General features: G+C 29.2%; 3 protein-coding genes across 3 annotated transcripts; 1 reads left to right on the forward strand and 2 right to left on the reverse strand.

Annotated features, from left to right (window-relative positions):
- Window positions 1–340: 340 nt before the first annotated feature.
- LOC137810180 (lysM domain receptor-like kinase 4) lies at window positions 341–2,681 on the reverse strand. Its single transcript, XM_068611329.1, has one exon. The coding sequence runs from the start codon at window positions 2,526–2,528 to the stop codon at window positions 678–680; it is 1,851 nt and encodes a 616-aa protein (XP_068467430.1). The 5' UTR covers window positions 2,529–2,681; the 3' UTR covers window positions 341–677.
- Window positions 2,682–8,494: 5,813 nt separating this feature from the next.
- LOC137809862 (probable pectate lyase 4) lies at window positions 8,495–9,998 on the reverse strand. Its single transcript, XM_068610924.1, has 4 exons — window positions 9,540–9,998; window positions 9,070–9,425; window positions 8,844–8,979; window positions 8,495–8,722 (listed from the first exon to the last, which is right to left on the reverse strand). The coding sequence occupies exons 1-4, from the start codon at window positions 9,996–9,998 to the stop codon at window positions 8,495–8,497; spliced, it is 1,179 nt and encodes a 392-aa protein (XP_068467025.1).
- Window positions 9,999–17,349: 7,351 nt separating this feature from the next.
- Window positions 17,350–21,016, forward strand: LOC137810181 (vacuolar lysine transporter YPQ1-like). The gene is made up of 12 exons (XM_068611330.1): window positions 17,350–17,686; window positions 17,763–17,805; window positions 17,977–18,003; window positions 18,831–18,929; window positions 19,016–19,125; window positions 19,231–19,405; window positions 19,582–19,686; window positions 19,817–19,909; window positions 20,018–20,038; window positions 20,136–20,194; window positions 20,297–20,387; window positions 20,535–21,016. Exons 1-12 carry the CDS (start codon window positions 17,463–17,465, stop codon window positions 20,637–20,639), a joined length of 1,152 nt encoding a protein of 383 aa, XP_068467431.1. The 5' UTR covers window positions 17,350–17,462; the 3' UTR covers window positions 20,640–21,016.
- The last annotated feature ends 3,949 nt before the right edge of the window (window positions 21,017–24,965 follow it).

Here is a 24,965-nt window from a genome sequence, read left to right on the forward strand (position 1 = left end):
GAAGAGTGAACTAGAATAAGAAGGTACTGAGTGATCAACATTAACCAGCTTTACTACTATCACGCCCTATGATAGAACCTTTGCCTTTTTCAGCTTTCTCCGTTAGATAGCTAATAATTTTGAAGCAAGAAAAGATCTCATATCATTTACTATCACATTTTGTACAAGCCACTTCTCTTGACTTGTTCTACTTTCACTCGGTCCATGGACAACAAAAGCAATTCCATACTATGGTGAGGGAGAAGGTTGTTTCTTCTTTTTTGCTGTTTTCAGCCATCGCAAAAACAAAAAATATCAGAGAGAATTTATTGTCTTGTTCTAATATCATAAAGAATAAGTATTTAGCAAACTGAAATTCACGTTCATATTTCAAAAATTGTATCCTATGATTACAATATTTTTTAATTATATACGACACACGTTATTGAAATTAATTCTCAAAGTCCAAATTATACAGCTGAATTACGGGAGATACATATAAAGTTCCAAACTATAGGAATATAAACAAACACACTAATAGATATTACAATTTCTCCAGCATAATTGACTAATAAAACAACAGAAGTAAACGGAAATACAGAAAAACGTTGACTGATAGAAGCATCTTGTTTCAACTGCTGTAACATCAAGAGGCTGCCACTGAAACCTTAGTTTTGTGGGACATTCATTGACCTTTCCTAACTCAGTGAAGAATTCAGGGTTCTTGACAGAGATTGCACAATCTCATGCACACTAGGACGACTTGCTGGATCACTCGATATGCAGTTATCAATCATTTCAATCACAAACATAGCAAGTTCAAATGGACAATTTTCTTGCAAAGAGGGATCCACAAACGCCTTCAACCTCTCCTGGCCACTTTCTTCACCAAGCATGACACGTAAAACATGTGACAAGTTTGTCTCGTCTTCTGTTAGAATAGCAGCAACCTCTTTTCCTGTGATCATTTCCAGCATCACTACCCCAAAAGCATACACATCAAGCTTCGTAGATACAAGACCATGTTCCAAATACTCGGGAGCCATGTAGCCTCTTGTCCCAACAATGTGCCTAGTGGCAGGAAATTGATCTTCCCCTCCTTCCACACGCCTAACAAGGCTTAAATTTGCAACCTTTCCCCTGAAGTCACCATCCAGAAGAATGTTACAACTCTTGATATCCTTGTGGATATAAGGAGGAGAAGTGAAACTGTGAAGATAATCTAGTCCTGTGGCCACATCCAATGCAATCTGTATTCTCTGCGTCCAACTCAGAAACTTCCCATCCACGTTGTTGAAGAAGATCCATTCACTCAAAGCTCCATTAGCAGCATACTCAAAAACAAGGTACCAACGCCCCTCGTGGAAGCTAACCCCGGAAAGGCGTATAACATTGGAATGGTTGATTTTGTTCAGTATCTCCATCTCCTTTGTCACATCACCTTCGATCTTTTTAATTGCTGCCAAATCACCATTAATCACACCGCGATAAACAGACCCTTTGATCCAGTAGCTAGGACTAAAGTTATCTGTTGCTCGCTTTAGTTCCTCAAAATCATACACCTTGAACGATTGACCTATGCCAGATATGATCTCTGAAAATTTTTCATTTACCCTCCTTTGTGGTTTTTTCTTAGTTGCCTCAAAATTCTTGGCCACTACCGCTGACTCGTCTTTGTTTCTATTTTTGCGATAGCGTGTGAAGAAAATGACAGCACAAAGAGCTGATGTCAAGGCAACAGCTCCAACAACAGCATACACCCATGTTTTCTTGTGATGAGAAGAGGGGGGTGATGAGGGGGGTGGCGTAAGTTGAGCTGGAGAAACGGTTTGAGAACTTGAGGGCTTATCGTGAAGGGGAATTAGAAGTGTAGTAAAGGGATAGATAGTGGATTGTGACAAAGTGAGGCTATTAGCTTCAAGAGTGGTCATAGTGCCAACACCAAATTTCTCAGCGATGACTGAAACAAAATCATCCGGCTTCACCAAGTAGCTTAAGAGGTACCTAATGGCTATCTCGGTTTGGTTTTTGGTGGGACAAGCACATCTGAGAGGCACTAGAAGTTTTCTACCGGGGTATATGTTTGCTGGGTTGTGGTTTTGACTCTGCAAAGCTTGACATGTTGTGAGGCCCTCGAAAGTGTTATTAGCAATCAAGAAGTAAGTTTCTGAATTCTGGAATACATAGGATGTGTTTGTTTGATAATACTCACCTGCACAGGAACAGTTGACCGGAACAAGCACCAACTTGTTTGTTTGGAAGGTGTCATTCAGGGAAACGGAATTTATATGAGCAAGTTGGGACGGATCAGAACCTAATAAAGTAGATATTGTGGAGACAGAGTTGTAAATGGGTTGAGATCTGAAAGTAAGGAATGCTTGGCAGCTGTTTGCACCATTACAAGTGTAACCACGAATAGAGTTTTTGTTACCACTTGAAGGGCATGCTACTGTGCCTAAACCAATATAAGGTTGCTGCCCCAGAATCAGAGAGAAGTTGTGGATCAAAACGGTGAAAAAGATTATGAGAGTGAAGGGAAAGAGATGCATTGTTATTGCAGACAAGAAAGGTGTAAGAAGGATTTCTCAGTGAATGCAATTTGAACCACTTATTTTCCTTTTTGTACACAAGCAGGCCTAATCCTAGCAATTGCGTAGCACTTTATTAAATGATTTAGGGAGTGCATTTTCAATTTTTTTTGGAAATTATTTTATTGATTGGTGATGATTTCTGAGAAATAACCAGTATATTGATTTTGGTTCTTGAAGTTGACTTGGAAGTTAAAATATTTTCAAGCAGCAGATTGGCTTGGATTGTTGTTGACTAAACAGTGGATAACACTATAACATAACAAAACTTGGATTATACGTTAACTTTACGGCCTGTCTCATCACTTCAGGAGAATAAAATCAATTAAAAAAAGGATGAAAAAAATAACTTCAAATGACTGAGACGCTGAATCAGTTGGTTTTGTTTTGCTTATATCTTCTCTGTGCAACAATGTTGGTTAACCTCTCACTCATAATATTTTATCTTGTAATAACATCTTTAACCAGCCCATTTTGCAATCCCTTTTTTTTTACACTACCGCAATTTCCACCTGCTAACGTGGACATGAGCTTAAATTATGTTCTGGAAAATTTAACAACTTAACTTCTGTTCAAGCAACAACTACGAAGTTTAAACTGAAAAATTCAATCACGCTAAAACATTGAAGAACGCATACTTTGCTCCAAACCTCAAAAGTTCAAAGCTACTTTCAGTTGATAATGGGATGAGGCAATGGTAGTTACGTTCAGACTTCAACTCAAATATTGTGATTTGTGTTTTGTTGGTTGGAGCTACTTCTTTTATGTGGTTTGGTCTTTTGTGATATGTTTCTCAATTTTTGTGTAGAACTTTTCTTTTGGAACATAAAATAAGATTTTGATTGTTTTGTATTGTTCTTTTCAAATATTAGATTTATAGGTTGTGACGAGTAATTTATTATTTTTGATGTTGTAGAAATAGATAGGAACTCTAAACTACTTTCTATTATTTTATTTTTTTATTGATAAAAAAATACTCAAATATCGATTGAAAGCTCGTGTGAAAGTGGTTTGAGTACGTGGAATCTAATTCGAAGTTAAGTCAGAGCAAATTAATTACTCCAACCGTACCATACCATGATCACAAAAAGAAAGAGCATGGCCAAGCGTCAACTTTCCTCAAACTCCCAGTTTAAGGTTAAATTAAATAATATAAACTTCTCTATAAAAAAATTTAAAATAGATAAAATAGCTTATATTTTGAAATAACTATATAAATTATATTATAAATAATAAATATCACAATAGATTTTAGTTTATGAAATATCGCTTTACCAAATTACACTACAAGAAAATCATGAAATAAAAATTAATTTTTAAAAACAAAAAATAATTAGTTGTTATAATAACTAAATTAAAGACTATTTCAGATACTAAAAAAATTTTGATTTATAAATTAGTTTTTATTATTGTTAAATGATTTCTAAATTGATATCTAATTAGCAACAAAGGTTTTTCTACCAAATTTAGAAGTTAAATAATTGGTAGTTAAAACCTTGGTAGCTAATTAGAAACTATTTAACAATAATAGAAACTAATTTTTTTTTAATTTTTTAAATGGTTTTAATTTAGTTACTATACCAACTAATTATTTTTCTCGTAAGTAGTATAGTATCGTGAACAAAGTTGAATTATACTACTCAAAATTTAACCAAAATTAACTCAAATAGTTTTCAATCTGATTCCATTAGTACACAAATCAAATGGGTTTAGGTGAGACCAAGCTCTAGACTTTCTGGCCAACCATTTTATTAAAAAGTAACTACAACTTTATAAAATTAAAAATGATATTATTTTATTAATATATATTGCAATTTATATTATAAAAATAATGTACGCAGAAGTTAAAATTAATTTCGTTTATTTTATTTAAATTTTAAAAATATTTATTTTACTTATAGTTTGTTTAAATATTGAATCAGTTTAGCCTATTAACGCATTGATCGAACATGAGACCATTAGACTTAAAATAATTTAGTCAGTAAGAGAATGAATCACATATAAGTTTAAAAAATTTTACCCCTAGATTCAAAGAAGAGATATAGGCTCCAATAACGAATCTACATTCTGAAATTGGAAGAGTTTTTTTTTAATCCCTAGGTTCATTGGCATTTTATAGGAGTGTAATTGCCACAAGTGATTGTAATTATTATTATTATTATTATTATTATTATTATTATTATTATTATTATTATTATTATTATTATTATTATTATTATTATATTTTTATTATTATTATTATTATATCTACAGCATTACTTAAATACTTTACTAAAATTAAGACATAGTTAATAAGTTACTCCCTTCTTTTTACTCATAAATTAAAAATGGCAATAAATACATATATTTTATATAAAATAATATCATCGCTCTCTTAATAATGGAATTATATTTACTCCCATTATTTTCTATAAGATTAAAGCAATTTATGTGAGAAAAAATTTAAAAAGTAATTAATAATACGGAAGAGCATAAATGATTATTACATATGTTAAAGGAGAGAATATTATTTTATTTTACTTGGAGTAAAATGGTTTTCATCAAATCATTTAAAATAAATTGTACTCGTTGGATTATGAGGTTATATTGATATATAAAATTAGTAAAACGGTTGATAAAATCCAAATCGATCTATTCTGGGGGGTTAACTGAAAAATTATATGGCTTGATCTAGTTCATATTTTAAATGAACAAAAAAATAGTCTAAGTCAGCTTTGTATTGAAAAAGGAGATATTTTTGTTCAATTTAGAACAAAATATTAAAAAGTAATTCCAAACTTAAATACGTTATAAAAATAAATTAATTTTTAAAAGTAAGTCATTTTTTTTTATTTTAGATGTAATGATTTGTATATAAAGTTTAACACATAAATTTTAATAAACATTTTATTTTTATTTTTTTAAAATGCTATCATTATCTAAACTGATTTGGAGTACAAATTATGGCAACCATATAAAAATTGATCTTCAATTTAAATCATTCAATCTTGATACAATTCATTTTTCCAGAGCAATCTATCATGTTAGAACTATTTTCTCAGCTATATTAACATATAAACCTGTGTAACTTCTATGTTTCTTCCGGATCTTGTTTTGTTATATAGTTTTCTTCGTTTTTATCATTTTAAAATGAAGATTCAGTGGAATAACTGCTTTGAAAGTTATTTTATCTCACTTTTTGTTTTCTTTGCAACTTTTTCATAATGAAAGACCGTGACTTAACTCAATTAAATAATAGAGTAGATTATATCATCATTTTCAAGCTATTGTTTTTAATCAGGCACTACTAATTTTGTTTACAACAGTTCAGTATCACATTAGATTATGAAAGCTCAAAATGTAAGGAATTCATTCATATAAATAAATCTTATTTATTTATTTTACTTAATTCAAAACTTGATCACTTGACCCATTATTTTAGTACTCTCCAATGAAACACTATTGTAAATTATCCCTAGAATCGGGGACAATATTTGTACATGGTCATGGTAAACTTAATAGCAATATTGTAATGGGTCAACTCAACATAATGAGAAAGTAATTATTATGGTTGGTTTTATTCTATCACAGAAAATCAGTGCAAGAATTGCACATTAAGGTGAGATATTCCAAAAGCAACCGATCCTGTCTTTGACTATACAGACAAAATGCGAACATAAAAAAACTGAGAATAGAACACAGCAACAATATTTGACTACAATCTATTTCCCCACCAAATTAGAAAATTTTTCCGCGTTTTCTCAGTTTTCTTCGCAACAATAATTCATAAAGTGGCGTAGAACATCGCGTTAAGCGCTTTTTTTTTTGGTAATTTTACCATTTTTTTAAATTACTGAAATGAATAAATTGTGCATAAAAGGCGATTTCATTTTATATTTATAAACATATTTATATATTTTTTTTAAAAAAAATTAAAGTTTTTGTTAAAAACAATTTCGATTTTACTATTATCATTATAATAAAATCAAATCATAAGAAAAAACACTAGTTTAATTTAATTAAAATTATATTTTTAAATTAATTTTAATAGTTATAATAATATTTCTAATATTTATTATAATTATAATAACAATAATAAATATTACTAGTAACAAGATTATAATAACTCTAATTATTATAGAATAATAATATCATCAATTTTTATTATTAATATAATTATTATAATAAAACTAAAATCTTTTGGAGAAGAACGAGTTGAAGTAGTGTTTCTTCGTATAATTTCAGTTTTATTTTTTCTTAAATATAAATTATATTTGCAAAAATGATCTATGCAAAATGAAGTCATCTATTGAAGGATGATTTATTTTATTCCGTAATTTTCTTAACTTTTACTCATTTTAGTAATTTAGAAAAGGAACACTAATGTGGTTAAAAGACCATTTTTAGTTTTTTGATTCAATTATGGTCCATCACTGTGGCTTTAGTTAATTTTTATTTAATTCAAAATTAGGATGTGTTTCGTAACAAAAACGAAATAAGAAAAATTATGGTAGAGTTGAAGTAATATAAAGTTGCTTTTTACTTGGTATAATATTAACTTTTAATTGTTTTACAGAAAATAATTTTGAATTTTTATTTATTGTACTTTCTTTCATTTATATTCCCACAGTACTGTCATTTGTCAAGATTATATTGCAGTTTACATTTTAGTTTTATTATTTAATTAAGAAGAAAAGGAGGGATGATAGTTGGCTCCAACACAAAAAATACTATTCTGGAAGATTAATTATAAGCCCAAACTTGAAAGGCCACAAGGCTGAAATCAGACTAGTCCAAATTAGATGAGAGAAATTATTTTTTTTCCACCTTTAATTCAAACTAAAATTCTTTATTTTTCAAAAAAGACTTCCCACAACCCTTAATTCTAGTGAGGAAAAAGTTTTTTCAAATTTTTCCTTCACCCATACCTTCTCTTTAACCTTCATATTTTTTTTTTCAATTCTCATAATACTCTTCAATTAAAATTAACAAAAATTTAATATACATTAATTTTCTTTTAATAAAAAATATATAAAAAACTAAAAATTCAAGATGTGTCAAATAAAGTTTTCTATAAAAAACGATGTTAATAAAATATCACATTTAAATTAATTTTTGTATATTTTAAAAACTGTTTGATATTGTTTATTTTTAAATACTATAAAAAATTAAATAAAAATATTAAGTTATTTGAACTAATTTGTGTCATAAAAATATAAGTTAAAAATGATTAAATTATTTCTCTTCAAAATAATGAAAAATAATAATAAAATAAAATATAAATATATTTAAAAATATGTTTACTTTTATTATTAGTTTGAGCAAAAATAATATTTTATTTTTCTAAATTTTTTGTCATTATTTTGGAAGTCAAAAAATCCAGAAAAAAAAATGAAGTGTAAAAACGGAGTGTGAAACTACACAAAATAAATTTATATTCGTCCTGAGAAAATAGAATACAACAAATTTTCTTACCAATTGTCTCATACACGCTCAAATGATAAAATTGTTTTCTCAAACGCAATGACTGGAGAAGAATGAAAGTATTACGACAAATGCGATTGCAAAGAAAGTATGAGGATGCGGAAGTGCAACTGAGATTATTTAGAAATATGAAATTATGTTTCATTTAAAAATATTTAAAAAATTTAAAAAGGTTAAAACTGACTTTTTAAAATTGAGGTGGAGGTGCATTTGAAAGGTGGGGAGGTGTTGGGAGAATTTTAAGTTTTTCATATGAAAAAGTTTAAATATTTTTCCGCTTGGACAATAAATTCTTTGAGGCCCTTTAAGCTCAATGTGCGAGAAATGGATAAGAAAAAAGTGCATGATATAATGATAGATAAGAAATTACATTCATAATACAATAGTTTTAATACACTTTGAAATAAATGAATTTCTCATCATTTGATATACTAAGATAAAAAAAATTCTCTACTTTTTTTATCTTATCCACATAGAGATGTTTTAGTGCATCGTAATATGCCTGATGAGCGGGTTAACGATCTCACATATTTAACATCAACAACTTTAAAACGTTGTTCTTCGTTATAGTTTGGTTTTGGCACACGTCCTCCTTTTGTTACTGTGAAAGAAGCTCCATTCTCAAATGCGTCTTTTACGGAATGAAATTCCCATGCATCTCCATTTGTATTATTATTCTTTCTCCATGTCACCTAGGCACGTTAAATCATAAAACACTATCAAATCAAAGAGGCTTTCACACATACCCAACTTTTATGAGGTGTTATTAATTGGATATTAAGTAGTTGAAATGGAAATGCCAAAATTGCTTACCTCCTTGTTCCCTCTTGTTGGTGCTATAAAAAGATTAGCTTCACTTTTGAGGCTAGGTCTCATACTTCCACCAATGGCATATTGCAGCCAACCTAAGTAAAGATTGTTCACTACATGTGCATATCCATGACGAATCCTGGAATTTTTTATTCATGAGAAAAGAAAATAAACTATGAAATTTACTTAAGTTTGTTTAGATTGATTTATTACTTAAATAATTAATTACCTTGGCATGCGTTGATTACAGTTAGGTCCAAAGTGATTATATACGACAGTAACCTTCATGTTCTGATCTCTCACATAACCATCATCATGTCCAAGAAGCATAACCTTGTCTTGATTTCTAAACCAGTTATTAGATATAGTGACATCAGTCGAACCTCGTGTTACATCAAGTAGACCATCTTGACAATTGTAAAGTGTATTATGATCAATCCAGATCTTTGAAGCAGTAACTAATCTTATTGCATCTCCATCTACATGACCCAGAGAAATCACCTTTCCTTCTGGTCCCATCGTAACCCCTGGGGTTTGAGGTTTGCAATCATGAATTCGAATGCCATGGATGATTATATTTGTGGCCTAAAAATAAAAGAAATAAATAAAGTTGTTCATTAAGTGTTAACTTGTATAAACAAAAATTGAAATGTTGTGTGTGTGTGAATATTTTATTTTGAGAAATTGGTGAATAGTTACCTTAAAGACCATTAAACATGCATTTTTAGCAATGTCAACATTAACTCCTCGACCATCAATGGTGGTAAAACTACTAATAAGAAGGGGTCTCTCGAGTTTAATATGCATGTCTCTTTGGAATGTAATCCACACTTTACCTTGAATTACAGAAGCTCCATACCTTAAGGTACCAGGCTTGGGGTTTATAGGATCATCACTAGGGTCAATAACTTTATAATGGACGAGGTCTTCACCAATGTTGTTTATCATCTTGCCAGCATAGCCTATAGAACATGTTGCTAGTTGAGGACGCTGAATCCTCCATTTAGGATTCAATCTCCAACATTGATCGATCACATTCATTTTCAATTCATGTATTTTAGATTGTTTTGCAACACTAAAATTTGAAAAGAGAATACCAATAATAATAATGTTTAAAGCAAAATGCCAATAACTAAAAGTAATATTACCAGATATCATGGTAAAAGATTGTTATAATTGATGAATGTGAATTATAAAAAAAATATTGAAAAGAGAAGATGTTTGATAGTATGATTTGAAAAATTGTAGTGTAAAAGGTGATTATATATAAAAGATTTATCTTCGGAGTTAGTTTAAGTTGTTTTCCCAAGCTATGGCCAATGAGGTATTCCTTGCTAAAGAAAAACTATGAACAGAAATATGTAACTAAGTCTGCTTAATTAATTTTAAATGCTAACTTTAAGTTGTAACAATTACCTAATTTTAGGCAACTATAGAAGTAAAATTAGAAATTCAGGTATGTGATATTTTTCAAAATGCTAAAATTTAATTTGAAATTCATTAAAAAATATTTTAAAGTTAATTTAACATCCTATAAAATTATATAGCGTATGTCATGTTCTTATTAGATTATATTACTCGCATTGACATTTGTTATATTTAGATTTGTTTTTCATACACCGATATAATTTGTTATATTTCTAAACCAAAAAATAAAATATTATTAAAATTCATAAACTGTTATATTTCTTAAAGTCAGATTCCTCTATTGATATACTAATAGAAAAATCTCACTAATTTCATAATAGCCTATTAAACAGTATATTTTTTTAATAAACATTCTTCAACACCCATTTCATCGTGATAAATAAAAATAAATTAAAAATTTAGGAAAGAAGACAAAAAAATATAACATTTATTATTTTAATAATAATTATATGAAAACTAAGTTCTAATTAACTCACAGTAAAACGTCCCTTCCAATGCATGTATAACTAACAGCTAGTTTGTTTCCGTGGAAATTTTGCAAGCAAAGAAAAATATTAGTGAGAAAACCAAAAAATAAAATATTATTAAAATTCATTAAGGTAAAAAAAATTGATTTTCCTTTCTTAACAAAAATGTAAAGATTTATGAGAAAATAAGAGTTAAATATATATTATATAATTATTAAAAATTTATATAATATCATTAAAAAGTTAAAATTATTCTTAATTTTATTTGTACCAAATATTTAATAATATTATTAATAAAAGTAAATGAAAAAATAAATATAATTATTTATTATAATAATAATATTAATCATAAATATAAATATATAAATTTAATTTTTGTTTTTTTATTTAAATATTTTAAAAACAAACATCAATTTGTAAAATTATACTACAGAATCATTCTAAACCTCACAAATTTAAATAAATTTTCCTTATAAATCTATTATAACATATTTCAATCCAAACAACTTCATTTTCATCTCAAATCACTCTAAACAGAGTTCTTCAAATCACTTTAAACAAATCACTTTCATCCTATTCAAACCCACCGTAAGTAACTTACGGAAAAATCAGCTATCTAAAATTATAATAAAAATAAATATATAGTTAATAAAATTTAAAAATAATTAAATAAGAATGATAAAATTTGAAAGAATAAAATGTTTTTAAGAATTAACTAGATTGCATTATTAGAGATATAAAGGAAGTGAAGATGCGGCGACCAGCAGCTGAGGTTGCCAGGTTGTCCGTGAGAAAGTGAGTGTTGCAATACCAATCTGTTAACATACGACAAAATTAAATTGATAAGACTGAATTATGGGTTATGAACGAAAAGACGCATGTTCCATCCATGTTTTCTTGTGTTTTGTGCGATTGAATGCTGTCTTCTGTTCACTCTCTTGCTATGTCCCCACAACCAAATGTCTTAGTTTAAAGAAATCAAATAATGACCAGCAGAGAACGAAAACCATAACAAATAGGCTTTCAAAAATTTGTTTCTTTTTAAATTAATTTAATCGGATTCAAACTCATCAAAATAAATAAATTACTGTGATAAAATTATTATGTATGGTGGTAGGGAAAGTTAGAAAAAATAATTTAAAAATTGTTCTATTATTTATAAAAAAAAAGATAATTTGTTTAATTAAAAACATCTTTAATTTTATTTTTTATTTTTTCTCCTTTTGTCAAAGAGTCAAATATTACTGATGTATCTGGTCTTTTGAGTGAACCAACTATTCTCCTTCGTCTTTCAACAAGTTAGCATCTTGGACTCTTTGGAGTAATTCACACGCACGCTGGTATCGATTTTATAAGTTTGGGACAAAATTAATATATGAATGGTGTTAATATAGATTAATATTTTTATAATAATTATAATGATGATGATAATAATAATAATATAATCAATATATGTGTTTGAAAAGAATCTAATCTAGGTATGTAATTTAATATTTTAAATTATGGGTTAATTTTCATTTGCTAATATTTCTTTTAATACTTTTAATTGTGAAAAATAAATCAAGATCATTAGTTTGAGATGATTATTAAAACTCAAAACAATTTCAAGATTGATACTAATAGTTTTCAATTCATCTTCTCTTAAAGTTTTAAATTTATTTGAATCAAATAAAAAAGTAAACACGTTTCGTATTTTAAAAATGGTATAAATCGATTATAATTACCTATAATGCGAAAATAATATGTGGTTAAATGAGTTATTTCATTACTAATAATTCCATCAAAAAAAAATTTCTATGAATCTTGCGTTTTTCGTAAAACTTTGACTCTATTAATTTCGATAGTATTTTTGTGTGGATTCTAATACAGGTACAAAATCATTTCCCTATAATTTTTTAAATGAGTTATAAGGCTTCTTAAATAATCTATACCAATATCTATATGCATATTTTTAGATTGCGTGCTATTACTAAAATTGACAACAAAAACATATCACACCAAAAATTTATTCCCAATAAAAATTCAAAATTATACATGTCATAAGTTGCTAAACATATACTTTTACTCTTTATTTTGTGATCTTCACTAGTTTTTGATAATTCAATAAAGTGCACTCCTTGTTTTTGGTTCTTGAAATTTTACGACTTAATACTTTCAATTTTATATTCCACCTAGATTTAGAAAGTGGTTTAGTGAAAAACTTAGATATATTTTGAAATAAGATTTTCCACCCTTTGGTAAAAGAAACAAAGAATAAGTGTTTTGCAAAACTCCAAAAAGGAATAGCTCCAAGACATGAATTGACCATATCACTTAGAATTATCATGTAGAAACTTTATGCAGAACTTGCCAAATCTACCATTTGAGCAGAATTCTAGTTTATGATATCTTTCGGACAAGCTATACGATCAGCACATATTTTCTTAGGATTAGTATATATCATGTTATAGGGCTGATCTCAGCTGGTTTCGATGGATAGGAGGTTTTTAGTCATTTTTATATATAAGGAGTTGAGCATCTCCAAATACTTTAATTAATTTAATTTAATTATTTTTATCAAAAGAAAAACTTAAAATTAAATTCAAATTATGACAACCACAATCAATGATTATACCATGCTAATATTTTTTGAACTTTATCTTCCATATATATCAATTATTACATCCTTGCCATTTATATCATTATAAGGTGATATTTATCCAATACATACATAATTTTATCAAAAATACTTTTTTCCATGTTGTTTCATTCGGTTGTAAAAATTCTAAAAAGTGTTTTTTCTTTTTATATTTATTTTGACCCAACAACTCAAATATCAATACATCTCAAAATATGAGTTATTTGCTCTTGATGGTTTCCTCTGCAGTACAATAATATTATCCTAAAATGATAAAATGGTTTTGTTCTTACTGAATTAATGAAACATAATTGTGAATATTGTTAGTTGGTTTTGCTCATCCGTACATATTTTAATTCCGTTTTTTGAGATTATGGTTGTGTTGGTAACAGGAAAAAAGCCTGGCTAGTTTATAGCAGTTACAGTTGCATATATAATGGTACCATTTTCGTGAAATGAAATTATAGAGGGATAGTATGGACATACAAATATGGATAGTGGTTGTTTAATAAGAGAACTTATACATTATTTTGTGTTAATTAGAGTTAAGTATTTTTAATAGTTCAATAAAAACAGAATCAGAATCAGATTATGTTACGTGGATATGATATATAAAAAAAATATTAATAATGAATTTATCTTTTTACACACTGTTACATGATAAATCTATCCTAAATTACTGGAAGAGGTTATATAATTAATTTGGTTTTACTGATTTGAATGTCGAATTATCCTCTTTTTTATTTTTTTCGAATGTTGAATTACTAAAATTTTAAAAAAAACTACTGGGTGTAATTTTTTACATTAGCCACAAAGGACGAATTTAATCGTCTTGTAGCACCTAACTTATTAATTTAGTGTGGATGCGTAAGGGATCATGTAAGCAGTGCTGTGTCAATTACTTGGGAGAATTAGAGAGGACTATGTTTGGAGTCGTAGAGTTGGATGATGACTTTATTTCATAGGGAATGCAACCACGGCACGAACTAGTGATTTATAGGTCAAGAAATAAAAATAGAGTTACTTTACTATATCACATAAAAATTATAATTATTAAAAAGTGAAATTTAAATATTAAAAATAATTAAAAAATATAATTATTAAAAAGTAAATTCTAAATATTAAAACATAATTCATAAAAATAATGCTTGTATATATTTATATTTATTTTTAATCGATCTGTTGTTGTGATTTGTATTTATTAGAGAAAGGATAATGATGAAGCCGAAGTCACGAGATCAAACTGGACACCCATGCATATGACGTTAATAACCAATTTGCGACGCACAGACGCCGTTCTCTTTGTCCCTTTCTTTGTTCCTTTCTTCATTCCTATTTTTTTTATACTTCCTCAAAATTCTTATTTAACAACATAGGATTATCGTCTGTTTAAGGAATGGTAAAACAATAACAAACACCAGATTCATAAAAAAAGTCAATTATATAAATATATATTATAATTTTGATATTTTAATGAATTTAAAATCTCATATCATAAATAAAAAATATTTTAAATAATTTTATTTTATTTGTTTTACCGCCAACCTTCTCAATTGTTGATTAATCAAATTTTGAAATTTAACCTGTTAGCTTGTTTATTTACCTGTGTAGAATAAAGAAAGTTTTTAAATAAGTTAACATGTTAGACAAAACTTTAAAAAAAAAAAGTTAAACCCAAAAAACCTTATAATATTAATTTTGTTAATAATAAGTATACTGACTAGATTAATAAGACCTTCTCTATCTTATCTTATTTAAATTTGTCTTGTCTTGTTATGTCAGTTTTAAAATCTTATACGTTAAAATTAAAAGACATTTTATTTTATTTTATTAATCTTATAATTTTTTTTAAGACGTAATTTTATACAAAGTTCTAATCTAGAAGAACTTTGACAAGAGTAATCTTCAGCACGAATGTCATAAATTTTAAAATGTATATATATCTTACTTTTTTTCATATCAATTTAAACTTCCTTATAAAATGTACTAAAATATAAAGTTTTTATGCTATCTACACTTCTATAATCATTTTGTTTTATTTTTATTGTAATATTGTACAACATAAAATTTGATTTTATTATTATGGTATATGTTAAAATTAAAAAAAAAATACCATTTCATTCCTAAAATTCATATGATTTCATTTAACATTTGAATTTTTACTTTAAACCTAACTCAACTCCATAAAACCAACTCAATAAGGTGAGGTTTGCATCCACTTATATACTATGAAAGACTCTAATCTCTAGTCGATGTGGAATCTCCAACAAAAACCTTGGTAGCTAATTAGATACCAATTTAGAAACCATTTAACAATAATAGAAATAAAAAACTTTGTTAGTATCTAAAATGGTCTCTAATTTAGTCACTATAACAACTAATTAATTTTGGTCCCTAAAATTGGTTTCTATTTCATGTTTTTCTTGTAGTGATGGCCTAAGCAAGGGATGTCTTTGTGGATACGCTGGGTGTCTTAAGAGTGAAAAGGAATCTAATTAAAGAGATTGATATATTGTATTTTAAGAATTTTATTTTAACTTTGAGAAACATATGCAATTAATCTTATAGGTTTTATTTTAATGATATTTTACTTAAAAAAAAGAAAGAAGGGTTGAAGAGGCCAGGTACGTAGGGAAGATGAACCTTGAAGAGTTTGAAGGGCAGGTTCAACACCTTTGTTTGGAAACAAGATCCCATCTTGAACTTGGCAAGAATAATGGAATGATTCATGCGGTTTCATTGCAAAACTCTACACATCCTACATTTTTGTTTAATTCACTCACTTCACACTCCCAAACAAGCAAAACAATGAATGACTCCATTGAAAATATTCATGAATTCATTGTACGTTATATTTTTAATAAGAATGGACAAATGTAGAAATATAGCAGCTAGAAAGATTCATTAATGTAATTATTTAAGATTTGAACTTGAATGTGGTATTAAATTCAAAACAGTTGAGATTGCCTTATAAAGTATTTCTGTATACGGGAATGATACATCAAGGATAACATTAAATAATTGATTTATTATTTTTTTTTTATCGTGTTTTATTTTTTTCTTCTATTATTTCTAAGTCTCAAATTTTGACTATATTTCCGAAATATTTTTGTTTAAAATATTTTGATGGTAAGACAAGTGTTTGAAATCAGCATTTTTCAAAATTCGACGGAGAATAGTTTGGTACACACTCAAACAAAACAGAACAAAACAAAAGTGGCATGTAGTATCCGATTTATTTTGTTTAAAGAAAAAAGGTAATTGGAAAACCCGTAAAAGAAATTGTTAAAAACCGGAAAATGAATCAATTCTCAGTGGGTCAATTAAAAATAAAGTGTTGGCAACATAGTTTTTATTGATTAGATTTATTTAAAAACGATAAAATTACAAAAAAATTCACAAAATTTTATAATTTTCAACAAATTTTAACTAATAAAAAGTATATTAAATAATTGTGAGAAAGTAGTATTAATTATACATGAGTTTCCAGAATATGCTGTGAATGTTCCGAATGAATTTACGGTTCAGGGCCTACGGGTGAGAGCTACTTGATTTCGCGTCAGAGCAACTTGATTTGGGTTCAGAGTTTCTTGTTTAAGATGATGAAACAAAAAAAAAATGAGTACGGAGAACACAGTACTATAATGTCAACACTTTTTTGACATCTCTGCCCACTTTAACTTTGATAATGGTATCAACAAATAATTTTAAAGAGTTATGAATCGAATGTGTATAAAAGGTAGCTGTGTGAAATCATTGTTTTTGTTTGATAAAATAAGTAGAGGAGACACATTGTAGTGGATAATTTTGCATTTGTAACATGCAAGAAATTATGCATATAGACTCACATGGAGTTCACTAGCCAAAAGAATCGATAGCATCGGTTGGGAGAATATCCTCCCACAGACGTAGCAACAATACTAAATTTTTGTTTTAGGCAAATTGTGCAATGAAACCCCGATAAGGACAACACGGTCCCACCTTACATACGCGCTTTTCGCGAATTCACTACTTTATTGAGTGTGGTTTTAAAACCTCCTCTTCCTTTAAAACCAGGTACGCTAAACCTGTCTCCCAGTTTGAGCAAGAGGAGCGAAATTAAAATACACAATGCCTCCCTCGTACTGCGTGAAGGAGACTAAACCCTGCGTGGGTTGGGTTCAGCATTACTTCCAGGATTGTCTCTGCGATCTTAAAGATGAAATCTCCTTTGCCTTGGGCTTCACTAGTCTCATATGCTGGGGAGTAGCAGAAATTCCTCAGATTATCACCAACTTTCGCGCTAAGTCTAGCCATGGTGTCTCTCTAGCCTTTCTCCTCACTTGGGTCGCTGGGTTCGTCTACTTTTCCCTCTTTCATTCTCTTCTAATTTTATCACTCTAATTCTTTTGCTAATCTCTTTTGATGCAGCGACATATTCAATCTCGTTGGCTGTGTTATGGAGCCTGCCACGGTACCACACTTTTAACCATTAACATTCAAATCAAAACATTTATTTTCCTCCATACCTGTTCTTATTCCAGTTCTTTCATGCTTTAATGTTTTTTATATATGTAAAATATGTTCTATTTGTACTTATTGTGTTTTGTTTTTCTTCTTGCTTTTTGGATGGCTGCAAAACCAGTTGCCTACTCAGTACTACACAGCTCTGGTAATTACTACTCCGAATTTCCTCTGCAAATTATTTTCTTTTTGGGGTGTTTGGTTCTTTCACAGCTTCAAGCAATATAGTTCCGAAACCTTTAAATTTATGTTTAGCCTTGGAAATTGCATCTTTTTGGATATGTGTTGATTTTTATTATCTTGGTTTTAAAGACTTTCAGATTCTCATGAATGCATGAGTTGCTCTTCTAGTAGCAAGTATTTATTGTATAAAAGCCTTTAAAGAACGATTTAATATTTATTTTTAAATATTTAATTAGAAATGTTTTAATTAAATGTATTCAAATCATTGTCAAAAAATTAATATTTAAGGCATTTATTAACAAAATCCTGGTATAAATTAAATTGATTTGTATTTCAAAAGCAAGATTGCAATAATTTAATATAAAAAAATTTAATCTAACGCAAGATTGAATTTTCTTCAATGAAGCATATTTAATTTTTGAAAATAGATTTTACAATTGTTAACTTTGTGAAGCATACTATCCTGAACTTTGAAAACTGAAAGTAATTTATGTCCTTAAACAAAAACAAATGTTTGGAAAAATAGGCGTACTTGTTACAGAATACAACAAAGCAACGACATGTCACAAGTCTCAAAGGCCACCATCGGACACGTGCTACTGTATTCATTCCAGAGACAAATCAACGCGAATATTCTATTGAAATCATCTCTTCCCCATTTTCATATTTCCCGTGTTCTTATATTTTTTAATTATTTATATAAGAAAATATTTAACAGTATAAAAAATTGTAGACTGAGTACATAGAAATTAAGCTTAAGTCCTTACCGTCACTTGTTAATGTGATGTGCAGCTTTACACAATCACTACGATCGTGCTAGTTCTTCAAACTCTCTATTATGACTATATCTATAAATGGGGCAAGCATCATCGAAAGACCAACATGGACGAGGTACAGTAATAATTTCAAATTTCTTGTGCCTGTCTCTGCTAATCAAAATCGAAATCTAATTTAAAAGAGAACATGTTTATTAATAGGCCCAGGAAGAAGAGAAAAAACCCTTGAGACCCAAACCAGGGCCTCAATCTGGGATTGCAATACCAAATGACGAACCCAAAGCAACGCCTCGACGGGAATACTACTACAGGTAACTATGTCGTTTAATTTCATATACGTACATTTTGCAATCTTAAATAATGGTTTGATTAAGAGATGATTCAACTTATTATTTGTTTTTGAGTTAATTAAACAGGTCAGCCAGATCTCTGGCTGCTAATACTCCACCATTTGGTACCTACTTGAGAGCTGCTAAAAGTGTCCCTTCAGCCATGGAAATGAACAATGATTCATCCTCTGATGATGAGCCACCTCAACTTTCTTCCACCAAGCCTGTGACACAGCCTAGACCCATCCCTCGATCTGTCCCTGTGAGTTTTTATCCCTCAAATTAAGGTCAATAGAATTTGTATTAATGTCTCAAAGGTTGATATCTTAATTATGTAATTTAAAATGATAGTATGTATGTATAACATGATGGTCAAATTTTGAGTCGCTCCTATTTTTGTCTTGATCTACTAATACATATTTACCTCCTATGTTTCAGGCAAGCTATGGAACATTTCTAGCAGCATCTATGAACTTGCTCCGGCAGGGTAATGCTTTGAAGGAGGGATACATCAGATTCAATGGAAGAAAGCTACTGGTGCAGGTATATACATTGCCTATGGCACCGGTTAACTAATTTATTCACACACTGGCATGATCATTTCTGCAGAGTATAAGGTTGCTTTGCATAATTGCATTACCTTGCTGCACCTAATTTGTTGAACTCATCACAGGAGCAAAACATGCACAGTGCCTTGGGTCAGTGGTTAGGATGGTTCATGGCTGTTATCTATATGGGTGGCAGGCTCCCTCAAATATGGTTGAATGTCCGTCTCAGAACTTTTTCTTTTTATTTCTGATAATATTATTCGTTTCTTCTACCGTTGTTTTCTATTTTTTTCTGTGTTAATTACTGATATAAAGTTGTTGACCAGATTAAACGAGGGAGTGTGGAGGTAATGTTTGATCTTAATCATTTTTGTTTTTTCAAATTATAACTCAAATTGCATTTCCACTGAGTTATAGATGTGCTTTCTCTCTTTATCACGACAGGGCTTAAATCCTCTGATGTTCCTCTTTGCATTGATCGCGAATGCCACTTACGTTGGAAGGTTACTATTTCCCTCCCTTGCATATGTTTTTCAGCCTGTTATTATGAAGAAACTAAAATTAAGCAATATTCTAACTCCTCTGCTGTTCTGGCATGTGTGCAGTATTCTTGTAAGAACTACTGAATGGGAAAGCATCAGAGCAAATATGCCATGGTTGTTGGATGCCGTAGGTTGTGTCGCATTGGACCTATTTGTATCCTTTATACGCAGTTTTTTCATGCAAATATTAAATCAAAAATATTTGTTGTGAATAAGAAATTGCCTCTTTTTTTCAGAACTTACTCATCAAACATAGAAATGTGTTTAGGACTAGAAAGTTGTTAAACCTTAACAATGGCAGATAATTTTGCAGTACGCCAACTATAGATACATTCGGAAGAAAGCAAGAAGTGATGATGGTGATTACGGGAACTACAAGGAAGCCAGCAAAACTTTTGTGTCTTGATATGCCGAACTGTAACAATACGTGTTAACCTTCCCAAGACTGAACCATGGTAACACTTCAATTCCATCATAACATTTTAGCTATTAGTAAAGGCGTGGTTGGAAAATTGAAGTTGCCTCGTTAGGAAACGTGTCTATTATTCGCGCGTTAAGATGTGCTATAGGAAGCTATGCTATCAAAGTTTGTTTCTAATATTGTTCTTATATGGAGATGGAATGTCTCATTTTCATTGCTAGGTTTCAGATTTATTATCGCTAAGAGATCTTAACTCTTGAATCTTGGATATGGAGTGGAACTTGGGAGAGAAAATTCTTAAAAGTCTTTTGGTATTGAGTGATTAAAGTGATAAATATTATAAAATATGTGTCTTTCTCTAACCTTTACCTCTTATTTATAGAGTGTTTATGTTGTTGGTAGATTTAGATTAACACAAATAATGGAACTAATCTTTGTATCATATAAATTTTTTATACACCTTAATTAATTATGTTAATAAGGTACCTTAAATAAGTCAGATTCCTAAAGTATGTTGGATAAAAAAAAAGGATAGATCTCAACTATCAATTTCACTTATTGGTCATAGTACAAATTAATTATTATTTGATAAAACAAATTCTCTTTAAATCTATTGACCGGTACATGCTTATTTAAACTGTGAGTTACAAGTAACCTAGTTTAACTTAGACCACCGTTTTTTTTAGTTTAAGTTGATTTGTTATAAGAAATTTTCAGAGTTTTTTCTTTTTTTATCGGCAAGAAATTTTCAGTGACTCTTGGAGAGTTTATTTTGACAACTCTACTCTTAATATATAACATAATTTTTATTTACTCATCTCACTCTTGTATAAAAATTGTTCTTACAGCATATATTTATGTTATTTCGTTATTTATAAATCAATCATCTATGAGAATATATTTAGGAAAAAAAATATTTTAATGTGAAAGTGAATCAGAAATAACTAATATCAGCATACATTATCAAAATTAATTTAACATAAAAGCTCTCTCTCTCTCTCTCTCTCTCTCTCTCTCTCTATATATATATATATATATAATAATAAAATAATTAATTAATTTAATAAAATAAATAATTACATAAAATTGTTTGAATTTAGGTTATTTCTCTCATTGATTTCCTAGTGTTAACAAGGCCTGAGACAAAAACAAAATCTAACTGATTACGCGTTGAAGCCCACTTCTGATGTTGTTTTAAAGGTGTGTTTCTTCCTGGATTACACTTTTCAGAATATTTCTGGAATATACTTTCTATAACACATTTTATGAATTGCAGATTTATCATTCTGAAAATTAAAAAATGTGTTTTGGTAAGAATATTCTAGAATGGTTTTTTGCCTTCCAGATTTCCCATTCTGAAAATACACTTTGCTTACTGAACCTCTATCCATGAAACACCTTTTCTTATGTAAACCTTATTCCGGAATTACTCAAAGTTATCAAGGATAATTTTGGTATTTCAAAGAATGTACGGGTGCCAGAAGAAAATGTAGAGGTGCAGGAAGAAATACCCATTTTAAAGATGCATATGCCTAACAAGAGGCTGCTTCTTCCTGCACCTCCATACCTTCTTGTGCCATCCCCATAAATTTTTCTTATTCCAAAAATACCCTTTTCAATATTCCGGATTATATAATCCGAAAGTCATTTTTTAGATTCAAAATTAGCATCCGGATTATGTAATCCGGAAGTCTTTTGTGATTAGCTTCCGGATTACATAATCCGGAAGTCTTTTCTATACATAAGATTAGCTTTCGGATTATGTAATCCGGAAGCCTTTTTTTCCGATGTGTTATTAGCTTTCAGATTACATAATCCGGAAGTCTTTTCTAAATATGAAATTGACTTCCGAATTATGTAATCCGGAATTTATCCGGATTACATAATCCATAGGCTTATTATTTTAAATCCAAGAGGTGAAAAAAAAGGATAAAATGGTATTTTTATATTTAGTATGGGGGTGGCACAAAAAGGTATGGAGGTGTAGGAAGAAAGAGTCCTAACAAGATGACACCATATGTTTATGGGCCTAGAGATGGAGCCATGAAGGTTTTAGGTGTTGTGTGCATGAAGCAAGGTTGAAGGATGGCCAATACATTTTCAATTAACTTCAAAATGAACTTTAAATTTACTTTCACTTCAAAATAGAAAATATGTTAGAAGAAGTGTATTATAGAATGTGTCAATGTTGTTCTTTTTTTAGTTATGATTATTGTTTATATTTAGGAGTCTCACGCTGTTTAAGAATTTATGTTAATAATAATTTAAATACATATTTTTTTAATTTTTTAAAATATTTTTTTAAGATAAAATTATGATGAAATTTTAAGTTAAGACCAGACAATATCTCAAATTTCATGATTATTTTTAACGATATTTTGTCAATAAACTTAAAGTCGGAACATTAATATCTTTTATGATAAAAGAAAAATAGCTACAAAGAAGACGAACTTTTATTCTTTTAACCTTAAATGGAAAACTTATCTCGATACTCTTACATTAGTTAGATTAAGAACAACATCCTTTTCCGTTAACCCTTAACCTTTTAAAGATAAAATCATACTGAAATTCTAAATTTTAAAATAGATAATATCTTAAATATAAGTTGGAACAAGTATGGTAGTGAGAAAGAGGAAACCGGTAGCATGTATCTAAAAATGGATTAATATCGAGGTTTAAAAGGTGAATGTCATTAATGTAAGTTTGAAGCTTACAATTCGGATTCAATTTTCAGCTTCCAGAGGTTGGAGTCGCTTAGAAGACAATTGTTGGTTCTGGCGGTGAAAGAAACAAACAACCAAAATAGATTGTAACACCTGTCGCTGTTGCTTTTGTTGTAAAAAAACAAGGAGATATGAAACCCCACCCAACACATCTCCACAAATGAAACGCAAAAAAAAAAAAAAAAAAAAAAAGATGATAAAGACTAACCAAAAATTTAATGTTGTTCTTGAAGTAATCCACATTTGCTGTCGAGAAATTGAATTAACATGTGTCCTAACTTCGTATTCGTCATTAGTTCTAACCGACATTTTAGGGACTTTGTTCATCTCAATGGTACATCTCATTTTCTGTCTGTCACTACTCATGTGCTACTTTCTCGATCCCTTTATTTCTCTATCTATATTTTTTTCTCATTCATGCAAACACAGACAATTAATTTGACCGTATAATATAAAACCATTATGATGCCTTGCTTTTCATTTTTAATTTACAACACCATAGTAATCCGCGAACCCCATGTTCTATATCACCCTGTTTATATTGCGTACAAATTTAGATACATGCATAAGTTGACTTCAAAGTTAAAATAAATGACTCATTGCAATTTTTAATGCCTCAGAATCTTTATTCTGGTTGAACATCTACTCTTTTACATCGTCTCGTCGCTGAAACTAGCATGCTACTTCATCTAGGGTCTAGCACAAATGAAAAACACCTAAAATCTAGTAGTCTGGTTGACTTAAAGAAAACTTTTAGTACACCAAGTGGACCAATTTCAAGTTTGCAACACTTTCATCATAAAAAATAATAACAAACGTCGTTTGAAATAATCCAGGGAAGAGTCAGAGATCTCGTTTTGACTGCTTTATGCCATCTCTCATGGAAAACATATATTATACTCAAAATAAATGTTGAGCAATGGCAAAATTATTATAGTTAATCTCACTCAAACTATATATCATAATTTCGTATACGTTTAACTTAACATCTTTTTATGTCAATTCTAAATTAAACTTCAATTGGTTTTAAGAATTATCAATGACTAAAAATGATATTGTATGAATTTAAATTATTTATTATATGCAATTATAGTTATATTTTGGAATTGTTTCAACCGTTAAAGTGAATATCACGGTGAGAATGGGAGAATATGCAGAAAGTATGGGCAGCATCACTGGTTCCACGAGACACGACGCCTAACGTGGCAGATTAGTTGTTAGCTTTCTATTAATGTTTCTATCTGCCATTTGCATGTTCTCCCAAAGCTTACAACATTAATTTTATTTTCATTTCTTATTACTGAATCTAGGTATTTATTTCTTCATTTAATTTCAATTTCAATAAACCGTCTAAAACGAAAACATGATGAATGGAATTGTTAGACGCGTAGAGGCTCTGTAATGACGAATTAATGTTTACGTACATTTCTGACATTGATTCCTAATGCATGCATTGAAGCTTTATAGTAGTACTTTTTTGTTTTTTCATTTAGTGAGAAAACTTGACTTTTGTTTCTGTTTTTTCACATTTATTCACCTATGTACGATTTAGTAATAGGCTATTGATTGTTCTATAATTGTTGAATTG

This window comes from Phaseolus vulgaris, chromosome 2 (assembly GCF_000499845.2).
Source record: "Phaseolus vulgaris cultivar G19833 chromosome 2, P. vulgaris v2.0, whole genome shotgun sequence".
Classification (NCBI taxonomy): domain Eukaryota; kingdom Viridiplantae; phylum Streptophyta; class Magnoliopsida; order Fabales; family Fabaceae; genus Phaseolus; species Phaseolus vulgaris.